The sequence below is a fragment of the Leguminivora glycinivorella genome, chromosome 1, assembly GCF_023078275.1.
Source record: "Leguminivora glycinivorella isolate SPB_JAAS2020 chromosome 1, LegGlyc_1.1, whole genome shotgun sequence".
In the NCBI taxonomy this organism is placed as follows: Eukaryota; Metazoa; Arthropoda; class Insecta; order Lepidoptera; family Tortricidae; genus Leguminivora; species Leguminivora glycinivorella.
The window spans coordinates 3,293,474-3,309,290 of NC_062971.1; the positions used below are offsets into that span (position 1 = coordinate 3,293,474).

The 15,817-nt window shown below is 34.8% G+C and overlaps 2 protein-coding genes across 3 annotated transcripts; one reads left to right on the top strand and one right to left on the bottom strand.

The window, feature by feature from the left end:
• Positions 1-372: 372 nt before the first annotated feature.
• On the bottom strand, positions 373-6,591 carry LOC125227726 (mitochondrial pyruvate carrier 2-like). Of its 2 annotated transcripts, XM_048132030.1 has the most exons (4): positions 6,335-6,591; positions 6,213-6,253; positions 1,059-1,329; positions 373-924 (listed from the first exon to the last, which is right to left on the bottom strand). In XM_048132030.1, the coding sequence occupies exons 1-3, from the start codon at positions 6,417-6,419 to the stop codon at positions 1,084-1,086; spliced, it is 372 nt and encodes a 123-aa protein (XP_047987987.1). In that variant the 5' UTR covers positions 6,420-6,591; the 3' UTR covers positions 373-924; positions 1,059-1,083. The 2 variants fall into 2 exon arrangements, with proteins under 2 accessions (XP_047987987.1, XP_047987995.1); XM_048132038.1 differs by lacking the exons at positions 373-924; positions 1,059-1,329 and adding an exon at positions 2,504-4,140 and having other exon boundaries at positions 6,335-6,580.
• An 885-nt stretch (positions 6,592-7,476) lies between these two features.
• Positions 7,477-10,296, top strand: LOC125229935 (FERM domain-containing protein 4A-like). Its single transcript, XM_048134884.1, has one exon. It carries the CDS (start codon positions 7,607-7,609, stop codon positions 9,290-9,292), a length of 1,686 nt encoding a protein of 561 aa, XP_047990841.1. The 5' UTR covers positions 7,477-7,606; the 3' UTR covers positions 9,293-10,296.
• The last annotated feature ends 5,521 nt before the right edge of the window (positions 10,297-15,817 follow it).

Here is a 15,817-nt window from a genome sequence, read left to right on the forward strand (position 1 = left end):
TATTAAAAATTCATTATACGCGATAGATTAGATTCGATTAGATTTCTTTATTTCATGATAAAAATTACACTATAAATTTGTGTCATGCCAAAGTTATGTTTATCTTCTCATCATGATCGTCGAAAATTACATTATAAATTGAAAATAATAAAATGAATATTTTCTCCCAATAAGGATCGTCATTTACAAGTAGAAATACACAAAACACAATAAAATTAAGAAATGAAATAAAATCCGAAGTCAGTGTAATCAAATGCATGCTATCACAAATTCAATTCCATGTACTCATTTACAGAGTACAGAGGGTTATCTAACAAAAGGTTTCTCAATTTGAGCTTAAATGCTTCGTCATATGGCTCATTCCTAAGATCGGCAGGTAAGTGTTCGTAGTAAGTAGGGCCGATGACACGCGGGTTCTTTCTTGAAAGTGCCATGCGACGGGGGACTGTCCATTTTCCATATAATCCGTTTTCACAGTTTTATTTCATGAGTAACTCTATCGCGCTAACCGTTTTATCTTCCTCTAAGTATAATTAAACGTAGCATTGTCCTCGTGGAGATAATATTAAGGCTTATCTTCCTTTAATGGTTTTACTATATTTGCTTATGATATCATGATAATGATACTACAGATATATAAGTGCCTGAAAGGTCACCGATGTTTACTTTTTACTTAGCTTGGTCCTATACCAAGCGTAAATCTTACTGCTGATTAAAACAAAATATGTGATTAACCTAGCCGGTATAGGTACATTTGATAGTACATAGTAGTACCTAAAACGATATGATATTGAAACACCTGTTAGGGCGAAGGAACTCGTCCAGGAACGTCAGGACTGGACTAATAAGTTTTTAGCAAGGAAAACTAGTACTAGAGTACCTATGTTGAATTTCATGTACCTAAATTTAAAATGAGAGTGGGACTTCTTTTTAATGACGGTGTCGTGTTGTATCTAGCCTGCCTATTCAGATTGAGTGACCGCCGTAGCCTGATCTTTCTCATACTGGTACCTCATAGCTCTCAAACACTGCACTGCACGCCATAATGAGAGCGTGATTTCAATGCTTTTTAATGACGGTTTCCTATTCAGATTGAGTGACCGCCGCAGCCTGATCTTTCTCATAATGGTACCTCATAGCTCTCAAACACTGCACGCCATTAGCTATGCCTAGCGAAAAGTTGCAGAGTGCCAGCGAGTGAGCGATGGGCTTGATGACGAAGCAATATCGGGTCCAGATGAGGCCGGTGGCGCTGAGCGCGGCGGCCGTCGACGGGGACACGGACTCGATGGGCCGGCGGAACTCGTCGAGTGACGTCAGGACTAGGCTCTGGAAATATCGGTGGGTTGTGTGAGGGTAAAGGATGGAATATAATTTGAATCGATTCAACATAAGTACTAGAATGTTCGATTGATCGGCTCAGTTTATATTACGTCAACTACTTATAAGTTCAAAACTACTTACAATATGTCACGAATTATTTACAGGCAAAGACAATATTATTACGTAGGTACCTACTTTAAGTACTCGTAGGTAATCGTGACCATTGGTAATAGCTTTACACCCATCTATAATCTAAATAACAATAACTAATATGTAGTAATTACAACAAACAGGTGCAACTTGTATCAAAAATATCCCAACACGTCTCTATTTCCAGGTATTTAAGAGCGTGTTTTGACATTTTTAGGTGTTATACACCGTGCACACAGTAAAATAATACTACTCTACTATACTAAGGTTAGCAAGAGAACCATTTTCACGTGGTGTTATCGCCAAATTGTATAGGCGTTTAATGGTACTACATAAACATAATATAAAAATATATACTATATCAATATACTATGTATACGGTTGCATGGTGGTTACCCTTCATGCATCCCCGTCATGCAGTTTAAAAACATGCTTAAAATGTAGTTTAGTACTTACTATCCGTTCTTCATTCCTTGGTGATGTAAGTACTTCTTGTATGCAGGTTGGGTAAAAGTTTTAACTGAATAAAAGTATGCCCTATCCTTATAAGGATATAAGAAATCTATTTTTTTTTCTTCTAGTCTCAGGGTTCCGTCCAAAGAATACCTACTACTTAATAATTTTTGTAAAGCCTAGAAAAACAAAACACATTCTTAGCTCTTTTTGGCTGTAATATGTCGATCTCTTTTCTACATTATTTGCAACATTTACAAACGCTGCACTGACTGATGAGTATTTCCTCCATAAGCTTAACCTTTGATTGCAATGTTATCGATGGTGTCTAACTCATATTCATGAACGTTTAATTTAACAAACTTATAAAAGTATGTTCGTGATGAAAGTTGTCAAATGATTATTAGTGCCTTGTTAAATTTAATAAATTTTTATGAAAAATTCATACGATATTCATTCATGTAAAATAGTTTCTAGACTTCTTTAGACAATACGACACTAAGACGTGCTAAGACTGAAACCATAGACAGAACAGACCAAGGTTAGTTATGAAAGTTCATAAACAAAAAGAAGAAAGTTACAAACAAAACATTATATTCTTCAGAAAAAACGTTACAAAAATACACAACATTTACAAAAATCTGATTTAATGATCCACATATTACACAAGTAATGATATGTATTTCAACATTGTATATCGAATGTATAACACAGCATACATTATACTCTTTATCACAGGTTTGAACAACCCCTAGGATATAATAGTACTACAAATTTAATGTTGAATCTACATATGTCAGAAATAACGTAAACAATGACAGTACTTAGACATAGACATGATTCACATGATCACAGTCATTGGATTATTCTTTTAAACTGTAAAAGAGATCTCATGATCAGTACAAGTTGTGATATACTATGAAGAAAACCTTCTGATAGGGAATTAAGGTATATATTAGTTTGTACTATAAGGATCCTTTTTACTGAGTAAAATATTGACTTATGTCAAAAAGGTCATCTACTTATTACACTGTGCATGATTAGCTCGATTATATATTACTTATTTATTTGGTATGTTTTTATTTGATGTGTCTAATAACTAGGTTTACGTACATAGTGGAACACTGTTTAAACAATAACAATTTTGAAGGATTTAGTGAAACCCTGAGTTTTCAAATTTAGTTTATTCATAACAAGTGTTTTAACAATGTGTCGGGTATATTACTAGGCAAAAGCACCTAAATATATAATCATTATAAGGTCACCAATGTTCACTCAATTTTGTAGACAATTAATTAGAGCTAATACTATATCTCAAGTAAAAGGACTTGAGCGTATACATTCTTAAGAAAAATAAATAAATAGCTTAATTAATAACCCACTGAGATTGATTCATTATCTAACTAAAGAAGCACCATTCTATTCTGAAAACTGTTTTATAAAAATAAAAATTAAAACATTCCCTAATATTTATAAAAAAAAAGAAATTAATGACTGATATAGCAATATCTCTTCAAAGTTAACAGACATATGTAGGTCACGCGTCACCCAAGACCGCGTGATTGAAATTTTATCGGAAGCCATAATGTCACACGAATGTCGAATCAAGTGAATCTCGACATTGGTTACCAATTTCAACAGACTCCATCACAGTTTGAGCAACACTGAGAAAATTTGGCCGCGTCTTTTTTTATTTAATTATAATTTTGGAATGAATGGTGCAACCTACCCCTAATACCCGTGCGTAACGTTACGTCGTAAGGTTTACAAATATAAAATATGGCTGGGTTATACTGTAATAACAGTTTTCCTACCCAGTACAGTTTTAAATTCGGAATCGAGCACAGAAAATATTATAAAAATAAAGTAGGACTGGATTTTTTTGGTATCCCTTTCCCAGTACAGATTCAGTTGTAAAGGAGGTGAAGCTACGTGTTTGTCGATATAACATTACACAGAGATTTGACTGCTACAACTTCATTAGTTCTCCTTAAGTTTTTTCTGCTCTTGCGCGTGTCTCACAGCCCTACTGAGTTGGTACAGACTAGTGCAAGCCACAAACACATTGACAGAGAACAAGCTATAGTTTTTAGGGATGATGACGAGAGAGTACCGCGACCAGATGATGCCGGTAGCAGCCAGGGATACAGACTGGGGGATGGATAGGGTCTCCACGGGCCGAGCAAGGTCACCTAGTCCAGCAATCACCAAACCCTGAAAGGATGATTAGTTATGAGACAAGACTGTGAATGAGGTTTTTCAAACAGTGAAAAATTAACAATTAGTAGTCCCCAGAATCATATGTTTGAGTCTTAAAGTCGTAACATCAGAATGAAAAACCTTTTCTTGATAAAGTCTGATAAAAATGCTTCATGCGTAATACATGCTGTCTGGATGGCTGATTTGTGTTTTTGTTATAAATGTTATAATGACTCTGACCAAATGTAAATTGAACCCATTTGTGTTTGCTAAACAAACTTTAGAAATTTATAAATCAATGTGTCTAATGGGCATTGTGGGCCCCATGACATCTGTGTTTTTTACACCCATCATTTTATTCTAGTGTTTTAGGTAAATTTTGTAACTCTAAATACCCATTCTACTTGGCTGAAATATTAACTATTTAAGTCTAACTATGGATTATTTTGTACAGTGTGGTTTTTTTTTACGTTCAAAAGCACATTGTAATATGCTCTCTCAGAAAAACAACTAAATTTTTTTCACTGTTCAAAAAATCTCCTTCCAAATGTTTGTTAAGTAAGTTGTGAGTTGTATGATTTTTTTTACATAAAAACACTTAAAAACAGACATGTAAACCAGAAATGTATGTAACATTAGTGCTACAATTTGTGTTGACTGTTTACAAATAGTGACAACAAAAACAACAACAAGTGACATCATTTTGTCAATAAACATAAACATTAGTGAACGTCAGAATGGCGGGTGTACATCAAGCAATCCTGGTGTGGTATACGTCAGGAGTTAGTGCTAGCAATGTGCCAAATGTGCGCCAAAATTCGAGCAATGTGCTCTTTGAACTCCAGAGATATTTAAGAAATTAAAGACACCCGCCATTCTGACGTCAGGTTGGCGGGTATACTTCCAGTTCTAGCTAATGGCTGCTTACTCGAGGGTGAAAGTATTGCCTAAGGTTAGTGCTCGCAATGTGCTTCCACATGTATGAAACACAAACTAATCTATATTACTCTTCAACGGCTCTCTGAATTAGTGTGTGTTTCATACATGTGGAAGCACATTGCGAGCACTAACCTTAGGCAGTACTTTCACCCTCCAGTAAGCAGCCATTAGCTAGAACTGGAAGTACACCCGCCAAACTGACGTCAGAATGGCGGGTGTCATTAATTTCTTAAATATCTCTGGAGTTCAAAGAGCACATTGCTCGAATTTTGGCGCACATTTGGCACATTGCTAGCACTAACTCCTGACATATACCACACCAGGATTGCTTGATGTACACCCGCCATTCTGATGCTCACAAACATTAGAATAAAACATCTTCACATTAAATGTAATTTTTTACTTGTAGTACTTATTTAGGCATACAGAGCACTAACATTATATTAAATATTAAACAAAAGTTATAGGTGACCAATAAATCAATGTAATTAATTTAAGAACTTATGGTTACCTGGTAGCATTTACAAATCATACTGTAAAGTTATTAATTAGCCTTTCGTTAAAATTGTTATTTTAGTTTATCTATGTATGATGTTTCCATACAAATTATAATGACTGAAACATGCATATTATTATTCCTAGGCAAAATGCAAAAATAATGTAAAATAAGTATATTAATATTAATAAAATAATACTATTATTGAATATCAAGTATGTATGTGACTGAAACAATATCCTTTGAGGGGAACAAACAATAAATGTTTTATTATTATTATTCAATTACAGGCGAGCAGCTATTCAGCTGATGAGCCTATGTCACACAGTGTCTCATGATTTATAGTTAGTTTTATAATAAATAAATAAGCAAAAGTTTTCAATGATTTCTGAATGACAAATAAGAAAGTTACATAACAAGTAGGTATGTGAAGAGAAAATATACTGAGATGTTGAGATAACATAGATACTGCATTTGAATATATCTTCTCATTGTATATAGTCACCAAGTTGTGATCTCTTTAAATGTTGTATCATTGTTTATGGACAGTCAAACATACTCACAAACGCATATTGTGGCTATACAATATCTGCCCCTATACAAGGTTACGAAATAATAATAGATCAACCTTGAATATATCCGCATTACTTACCCATTTGAAGAAAGGGGCCCAAAAGAAGACTGTTTTTGGTCCTAAAAAGGAAAAACCATCATAAGCACACTGTTTTATAGCATGTTTCTCAATTCGTACGTTTAAATTATCATAAAACTCACCAGCTTCGTGGTTCCATAGCGGACGTAACTTGTTAGGAACATATCTGTCGCATGCAGTGATAACGGTTTTGTAGAGCTTAGACATTTTCTTAGGGTGCTTTTTTTGTACAGTTCAATTATTTGCAGATTTTGGCGAGTGTGGAGGGAACTGGGTCAGGGAATTACGTTCTATTTTGTACTGGGAAGGAATTTACATGTTCACTCCAATCGGCCGTGGAGAAACCTTGGTAATTGATGATAAGGATGACGTTTCCTGCCTGCCTGTCAACAGTGTCAACTGTCAGCCGACATTGCGTTTAGCTATAGATTTGCTTATTTTAAGTAGTTTCCCAAATTATGTTTATGTAACATATTTTTATAATAATAGATGAATAATAGTAGGCATTTATTATACAATTTATTTGTTTAATTTTATATATATCGTGTGTTGACTAAAAATATATTGACCCAATAATCATAAATATGCAATTACACCGGTCAAATCTTACATGAAAATCGGCTAAAAAAACAAAGTGTGATGTAAAGCTGGATTTTTGGTATGTTATTTGGAGTCCTCGGGGGAATGTAAGACTATATTTTGCAAGCAAAAAAAAAGTGTGCTAACTTCGTAATTTAAAAAAAAAAGTAAAAAATCGGACTTTTTTTGGTTTTTATTTTTTTATTAAAAAACTATGCGTTTTTGGTCAAAAGTTGCTTTGTAATGTTGAAAGCGCATTAAATTTCTAACAGTTTGACATCTTCTTTATCAATGTCCGTCAAATAGTTTTCGAGATATGAAACGTCAAAAAAGGTTAATTTTTGACGCATTTATAAAATGTAGCGTTTTGCCAATATTTTTAGACAAATATCTGCAAAATACTTCATGATATGATATATATTGCAATATAACATTGTATAAAATTTATTTTGCTTTAGTTTTAGTACAAATAAAGGTCAGTAAGACGAATAGTTACTTGGTAAACAAAAAAATCTATAAATAGAGAAGCCAAGAGTCTGGTAGATTGGTTAAGGTAAAATAGTTTACGCTAAAAGTTTTAGGTTGAAAGTGCTATCTATTCGATCTCACTTTCTTTGATATCAATATTTCTTTGGTATCGTATATACGTTTATCTGAAAAAATTGTCTAAGCTAACTTTGCTACGCGTGTTGTGTCATTACGATAAAATTTACGTTTTCCTTTGTTTATTTTAAGTTAATCATCAATTTTAGTTTATTTCTGTGTCGAAATATACCTCCACTAATGATTTGTGTTTGTGAATTTTCGTTTTGAATATGGGTACAAGCACAATGGGTAGCGATTTACACTCAGATAAGCAGGACAAGTTGTTGAAATTGCAAGCTAGAAAGAAAGAATTAGAACAGCTTTTAGCCACAAAGAACGAGGAATTGTATAAACTATGTGTTCAAGAAGTTCAATTAACGGGAATCATGCCGCCCGAGGCCCCCTTGAGTCCCGAAGTGCCAAGAGAAAGACTTAACAGTGTACGTAGTACTGATAGGTCAACGGATGGCAATGATGTCCAGGACGGCTCAGAGAACACATCCAGGCGCCTCCGAATGGCTCCAGGAGAGCGGTTGCACGATTCAGACCAGAATCTGCGCAAAAACCTCGCACACAGACTTTCAACCCCATCGATATCTGGTATGTCGACGAAAAGTGCACACCCAAGGCATATACGGCGTCCGGAGACTAGTTGTTCTAATTTCTTTCCATCCCCGCCTCAGGAAAGGAATGCAGACACTTTTTCAATGCACACCTCTCACACTTATCCGGCATTAGCGGGAAGGCATGAACCAATGCCCGAAAACATGCATAATGATGTCAACCAGCCACCTGTGTACAGGCACCACACCATGACCACTGAGTATATGAATAAAATTTACTACAACAATGCTCCAGAGGCGCACAATGTTACTCGTCTGCGGGAGACACACTTCAGCTCAAGCCATCCTGATATTACTACCCACTACACTCACACTAATGCGGCGCCACAACCAATGGCACAGCAGAATGGTATGAGAAATAATGCTCTCTTATATCAGTATGCATCTCATCTCAAGGCCCAGAGTCAACATTTGGCAGGTCTTCCTCATCACCACCAGATGCAAGTTCAATCTAAAAGAAGACCTGAAGGCAGCCGGAGAAACACATTGCAGCGCACACAGACCTACCATTTAACATCGCATAGTGATTACAATCAACATTTAGAGAATATTGTGGACACCCACAGGCCCCCCTTGCCAATGTACCAGCACCGATCTCAGCCAGATATTCAAGAGCTGCCTACAGATAGAATACATGTGCCTACAGAAAGACCTAGTGTACCCAATACCTTGCCTTTGCGTGAACGAAATGCCAGACCTATGCACATGCCCCTGCAAGTATCTACAGATGAATATGCCCATGAAAGACGAGGTTATCCTGATGCACTGAGTCCTGTCAGTCAGTTATCAGGATTTTCTCAAGGAAATTTTGACTCGGTCAGTATGAATAAATTTTCACCTCTATCTCAAGATTCCAAAGTCCGAGAGAAGCAGTGGTATGAAACCTCATTGGACTCTCCCACTAAAGCTGAGGCACCTTTGCTGAAGAAGAGTTCCAGCCTCAAAAGGACTTCAAGTATAGGTAACTCTCAAACTTATGAGATAATGATTTCCACAGGCCGTCATTCTGCCATGCAGAGCCCTAATCAGTCCCACAGTCCTGCTATATTATCTCCGACCTCTTCTACTTTAGAATCTCCCAAGAACTTGACAGTCATAGAACAAGGTAAATGCATACCATACAGAGAGGAGACGAAGCCTTTTGAAATGTCAGACTTTTATAAATACTCAACCAAATTCCGGCAAGCCGGGCCCCCAAAGACGCAGCCCGCACCTATGCATTCAGGGTACAACAAGTTACCTATGGAGTTACCGCAATATGCGCAAGAGCACTGGCAGGGACAAAGCAACTAAAGCAAGATTTTTTAAGCCAGTCTAGTCTAGGGGATTTGACTGATGTAGACCTGAAGTCATGAATCGTTGGCACAAGCTGATATTCTGAAACTTGCAACTATTTTATGGGCAACTAAAACACTCTGTTGCACCTTGCATTATTTATTTTAGTGACTAATTTTGGAAATAGGTTAAACTATCTTGTCATAAAATTACTATAATCTATTGAAATTTAATGAATGTATTTAGATTAGAAGGTGTTACTCAGCGGGAGTTAATTTTAGTTATTGTACTTATAAAACAGTAAAGCTAAGCTATGCCAATAGGTAAATAATTCAGATCTCTGTATAAACTGTTTATACTTAACAATTGAAAGATAGCATTATAAAAAATGTTATCTAATGAACCTAGAAAAAATGTGAATGACCTATACCTATTTGAATGAAACCTGCAATTTGTTAAAGTTGAGGATTACATTTTTCAGATTAACATAACTGAAAAATATATAAAATTCAGAAACTGCAATCATTATATAATAATATGTATTGTTATAGGATATTTAGACCTGAAGACAATAGGTTTACAAATGTTAAAATGAGACTGAAATATGTACAAAGGACTAGCATTTTATTATTATCAGTCTAAATGATATTGACAGAAGGGACTGTGATAGCAATATTTAAATTGTTGTATAAGGACAATAAAATCAATCAGATAATGGACTACCTTTATCATATTGTATTTGTATATGTTTTGTCACAAATATGAAACTCATCGTAATCATGGTATTATGACATAATATTTGTAGTAAGAAATTGTTGATAAAATAACATGTTACTGTTGATATCATGCCACTTTTTATGATTATGTGTTAATAATAATTGATAACACAAGTGCAATGTTAAGCCCACCGCTTATTTTAAACATGAGAGTGTCAATTGAAATTGCCTTAGATCCCCTTTTCCAGGCCGTACCAAGGTACCATGATACCTTACCAGGTTTCTTGACACATTCTTAAATATACCTATTAGTAGGGGGAAATTAGCTAAAATTACGGCATAAGCTTCTGGAAAGTTATGTATGAAAATGTTGGCATAATTAATGGAAGGTTTTTTTTAATTGAAACATGTATGTTATAGACCGAAGTTATTTTTCATCAACCCTCCCCACTCCTCCCCCCTCTGCGTCACCCCTCTACCCTCCCTTAAAGTGCCGAAAATGCGGTTTTTCTCGATTTCTGACAAAACTGTTGGAGATACAGAAAAAGCGCTTAGGAACGAAGTAATCCTTAATAAATTTACTACAAATCATTCATTAACACTTTGGTTCTAGCACTTATAGTTTACGCGTGATCCGTCACGAAAGTTGGTCCTTTGCTGCAATTTTCTTTAGTGAATGTTAAGTTTTCGCCCAAAATGCATACGAAATCGTCGAAATTTGTTTGATATAACTAAAATATTGTAACTCATGACTAAAATAAAATTAAGGGGGAAAAATCACTACCATGGGTGGAATTTCCAATATGTCTTGGAATTCCAGTAACTATTTAAGACGTAATATTTTCACGGTAGTAGTCGCTAGGAGTACCATTTCTCTATATAGTATATCTATGACTGGGGATGAGCTTTTGGTAGCTGTTGGTAGAGCCCTGGAGTATCAATCCAAAAGCCGTGAGTTCAAGTCCCACCCATGGTAGTGATTTTTCCCACTGAAATTCATTTTCAGTTTATAATATTTTAGTAATATCAAACAGATTTCGTAAGCAATTTGGGAGAAAACTTAACATTCACTAAAGAAAATTGCAGCAAAGGACTAACTTTCGTGATGGATCACGCGAAACCTATAAGTGCTAGAACCAAAGTGTCAATGAACGATTTGTAGTAAATTTATCAAGGATTACTTTTTTCCTACACGCTTTTTCTGTATCTACAACAGTTTTGTCAGAAATCGCAAAAAAACTGCATTTTCGGCTATACATAACTTTCCAGAAGCAACGGACTATATTAGAATTATCCAGCGTTGGTGATTCATTCGAACACAAGTCACACTTCTCTCACTTCTCAAAAGTGCAATCTAATAAGACTCAATCTAATAGGATGACCAGTCTGGCCTAGTGCATAGTAACCCTGCCCTGCTAAGCCGTGGTCCTGGGTTGAATCCTGGTAAGGGCATTTATTTGTGTGATGAACACAAATATTGTTCCCGAGTCATGGGTGTTTTTTAAGTATTTGGAATGCAAAAGTTGAAATTCTATTATCATGATAAATCTTATGCCTGGAAAGACTAACAAATAATCAATTATCCAATGGATTAAACAACTCCATTTTTTGTATTGATATTGTTACTTCAGTTGATTAGAGCCTAGCCTACATAAACAGCTAACAATTTTCATTGAACATTAAAAAGTGGGAATTTAACCAATACGTTCACTGTCATATGCACAATGTCTCATTGAAAATATTGCAGATGTAAAACGTGATTATATTCCTCAGGGACCTATTACTGCGATCACCGGAATTCGCGTATGCCCCTGGCATCTTTCTCTATCGCTCTAATTACGCCTTAATTGGAGTACAAGAGAAAGATGTTCGTAATTAGCAAGCCTTGGTGTTCTTTTGTATTCAGAGAGGAAGTTGAGTGTTGTTTGTTGACATTTTTGGCTGTATACTGTTTATAAATATTTGTTTGTGGTCCTAACTCACAACCTGCTTTATGTTTACCTCTGTGATCATCTAACCAGTATATTTTAATTCCATTCCAGTGTACTCTTTTGCCTTTATACCCACAATAATGATGTAATACTCACTGTCTCGTTACAATGAGACATCAAAGAGAACTGAGATCATTATTTGTACGAACTTTATTTATTATTGCTTATAACTTGATTTGATATCTTTAGCTTTTTAACTCTTTCTTTAATACTGAAACATATTTCCAGTTGGAAATTATTTTTTCCAAAAGTAACTTTATATTTTAAGTCGGTCAAAATTCATTCTGACTTCCTGCTGTTTTTCACATTAAACTGTAGGTACCCGAAAGAAACGGAGATTAGCTCGAGGAATTGGATACATTGACCCGTTTGTTCCTATCTCTATCGCACACGCATCCACGCATTTGCTATCTCACTTGCACAGTGTCATTCATTAGCCACCGCCCACAATGGACAGGAGAGCCTTATAATTAAATGAGAGGTACAGGAACAGGCGGATCAATGTACGGAATTCCACGTGATAAGCGTCATTTCTTTAAGCTAATAATATATGTAAAAATCATGTTAGAGAAGAAAAATCATTATGATTTTCAAACATACATATACTTAACAAACGTGGCCTTTATTAAACTTGCCAAGCAAATTAACCTTAAAAATAACGACCAATCAAATAAACATTAATTTTAAAGGATATTTTAGATGTATAATATAGTAGAGAAATATTGTAGCAATCAAATTGCAAAATATGCTACAAGATTATGAAGAATTTTTGAAATATTTTTATACGTTGTTTATGTATAAATTGTGCTGAAGGCACGAAAGTATGTGTAACTAATAAATTATGGTAAGCAATTCGAATTTTTTATTACTCTGCCAGCTTTTTTATCTAAGTTAGAAAAGACTCGTAAGTGTCGTGCGTGACCGAATCTCTTATCGGTGTTGCCAAATTACGAAAATATCTCGTAATTCCATCATATATTAAGAGACCATTCTAGGATCTTTTACGAAATAAGTACCCGGTTACACTTGGCTAGGAATGTTTTTAATGTATTAGACTATCGCTTTCTTTTCTATCCAAAGACCTTCTATTCGAGTTCTTGTAATATCCCAACTAGACGGTTAAATTATAAAAAGGACTTGTAATAACCCACGACGCACCTGTTGTGACCCACCAGTGGTTAGTTTCCGGACCGTTGGGTTTCCGTTGCCGCCGTCATCCGGTTGACTAGGACCACAACGGAATACTTATTACGATACAAGGAAAGCGGGCTTTAGCGGGCGAGCTTTAGGGTGCAACCGTGAAAACGGGAGAGGCGGGTTTAACAGTTGAAACTCGTATTTAACTTGATTCGGGTCGCCTATTTAGTACCTCCTATAAGCCTATACCTTACTCCTTATCTATGTGCCCTTATTGTGACTGACGTATTTACTGAGAACGAAATGTAGGTAGGTATAAAGAGTAAATTAAAGGCTGGTGGTAAGGGCACTTTCCTATTGAGGTTTCATTTGTTTTTGTTTTTACCTAAAAAGTACTTAGACCCTGTAGTAGGTAGTTGTAGTTAGTTATTCGAGCGCTCGATTTCATCACTTGAAATTAAATGTGGAAAACGGCCACACTATTTTTATCTGACTTCTTTACTGAAAATAAAGAAGGAGGTTATATATTTGGGGTCATTTTTAGGGTTCCGTGCTATCGATATGAAATTTGGAATAGTTATAAACATTGTGAACCTCTACAAGTTAAAAGTATTTTTTTTTAAATTAATTAATATAAATGATAGAAAATGGCCAAAATGAAAGGGGAGCAAACTGAAAATTTCAAGTAACTAGGTCAAGTGGGGTATCGTTAGAAAGTGCTCAAATTGAACATATCAAAACTATTTTTTATAATTTTTTGGTTGTGGAAAAAAAATGTTTTTTAAAGGAAAATGTAAAAAAAAATACCCCCCCCCCCCTTATTACCAACTTAAATTTATGAAAGAGCGTAGCCGTGTTTGCATAGAAAATCGGCCCTTTCGCCAAATGTTCACTGTAATTTTTTTTTAAAGAGCTCTCATGGCAAATATTATTTACTGTAAGTTTGAGGTTTCTATCTTTTTTATTTTCTGAGATATGATTTTTTTATTAATTTACATAATATCCATTTTTTTCAACATTGGCTAATGCGATTCACTTGAACTTTTGGGACAATAATATACATGTAATGACTCACATGTTCTAGCAATAATATTTAATAGTGCCGAAAAAAATCTTGGCTTAAAGTAGGAAACAAATCTTCAGTATTTTTTCTCGCTTTTTAGAAAAGCGACACCTATAGTTCTTTGTCAAGTAATTGCTTATATAAAGGCCCGCAATATATATTTTTTTCAAAATAATCCAGGAGGTACTTCATACTAGAAAATGGAATAATAAAGGATACTACCCATACCGCAAACGAGCTACACAGTAAATAGGTGAATTTTAGTCGCAAACCTCTTTATTATTAACAATATTGGTACTGGAAGATTGCATTCATAAAGGTATTACGACTAAAATTCACCTATTTACTGTGTAGCTCGTTTGCGGTATGGGTAGTATCCTTTATTATTCCATTTTCTAGTATGAAGTACCTCCTGGATTATTTTGAAAAAAATATATTGCGGGCCTTTATATAAGCAATTACTTGACAAAGAACTATAGGTGTCGCTTTTCTAAAAAGCGAGAAAAAAATACTGAAGATTTGTTTCCTACTTTAAGCCAAGATTTTTTTCGGAACTATTAAATATTATTGCTAGAACATGTGAGTCATTACATGTATATTATTGTCCCAAAAGTTCAAGTAAATCGCATTAGCCAATTTTGAAAAAAATGGATATTATGTAAATTAATAAAAAAATCATATCTCAGAAAATAAAAAAGATAGAAACCTCAAACTTACAGTAAATAATATTTGTCACGAGAGCTCTTTAAAAAAAAATTACAGTGAACATTTGGCGAAAGGGCCGATTTTCTATGCAAACACGGCTACGCTCTTTTCACCAAACATGGCTATTATAATGAATATTATAGGAAAAATAAAATCGTACACGTATCTTGAAAACTATTTTTTTTTATTTATAAAAAACCTTTCAGATTTACATTTTCAATTTCAACACCCTTGCGGGTGTTTATTGTACCTGTATTTTTTAACAAATAACAATGAAATTACCTGCTTTCAAATAGAGGCAAAATGGTTAAAATCGGTTCACGCAATAAACAATTATTCCATAAAAATCATCTTCCATACTAGCTCGCGCGCATCAGTTTACTCAATACAATTTGCCGATAGATGTCGCTGTACGTTGAACGCTCATTTCCTACATCGCGTTTTCCTGATATAATGAGGTTGGTTCAGGAGCGTCCTTCTGCGACATGTCGTAAGTCGTAAACTATTGAAGTCGAATAGTCTTGATTTTATTTGGACGTTGTCTAACAATAAAATTGTATATTAAAATATTACTTGTTATGTGGGAAATTGAGTCTTGAGGGATTTAGTGAAATCTGTAGAGTTCAATGAATAACATTTTGATGATTCAACTATTGAAAGTTTGTACGGAACCCTCGGTGAGCGAGTCCGACTCGCACTTGACCGGTTTTTTATGTATATTACCTCATTACTCCGAGACCCGTGGTCCGATTTCAATAATTATTGAAATAATTGAGAATTTCATATCTCAGTAAATTGAAATGAAAATCAAATTGAAGGAAACAACAAATCGATCGGTTGAAATTCAATAATCGTCCCACTGATCCTTGCATTCTTTAGGTAAGTCCCTAGGTAGCTACACTTATTTTAAAATTGATAAGGAAAAAACGGG

Excerpts from the sequence above, each read along its gene's own strand:
- LOC125227726 (XM_048132030.1), bottom strand. The coding sequence starts at position 6,419 with ATGTCTAAGCTCTACAAAACCGTTATCACTGCATGCGACAGATATGTT. Across the intron at positions 6,254-6,334 it reads GCTATGGAACCACGAAGCTG|GACCAAAAACAGTCTTCTTT; the intron begins GTGAGTTTTATG and ends TTTCCTTTTTAG. Across the intron at positions 1,330-6,212 it reads GGGCCCCTTTCTTCAAATGG|AGCCTAGTCCTGACGTCACT; the intron begins GTAAGTAATGCG and ends CGATATTTCCAG.
- LOC125229935 (XM_048134884.1), top strand. The coding sequence starts at position 7,607 with ATGGGTACAAGCACAATGGGTAGCGATTTACACTCAGATAAGCAGGAC.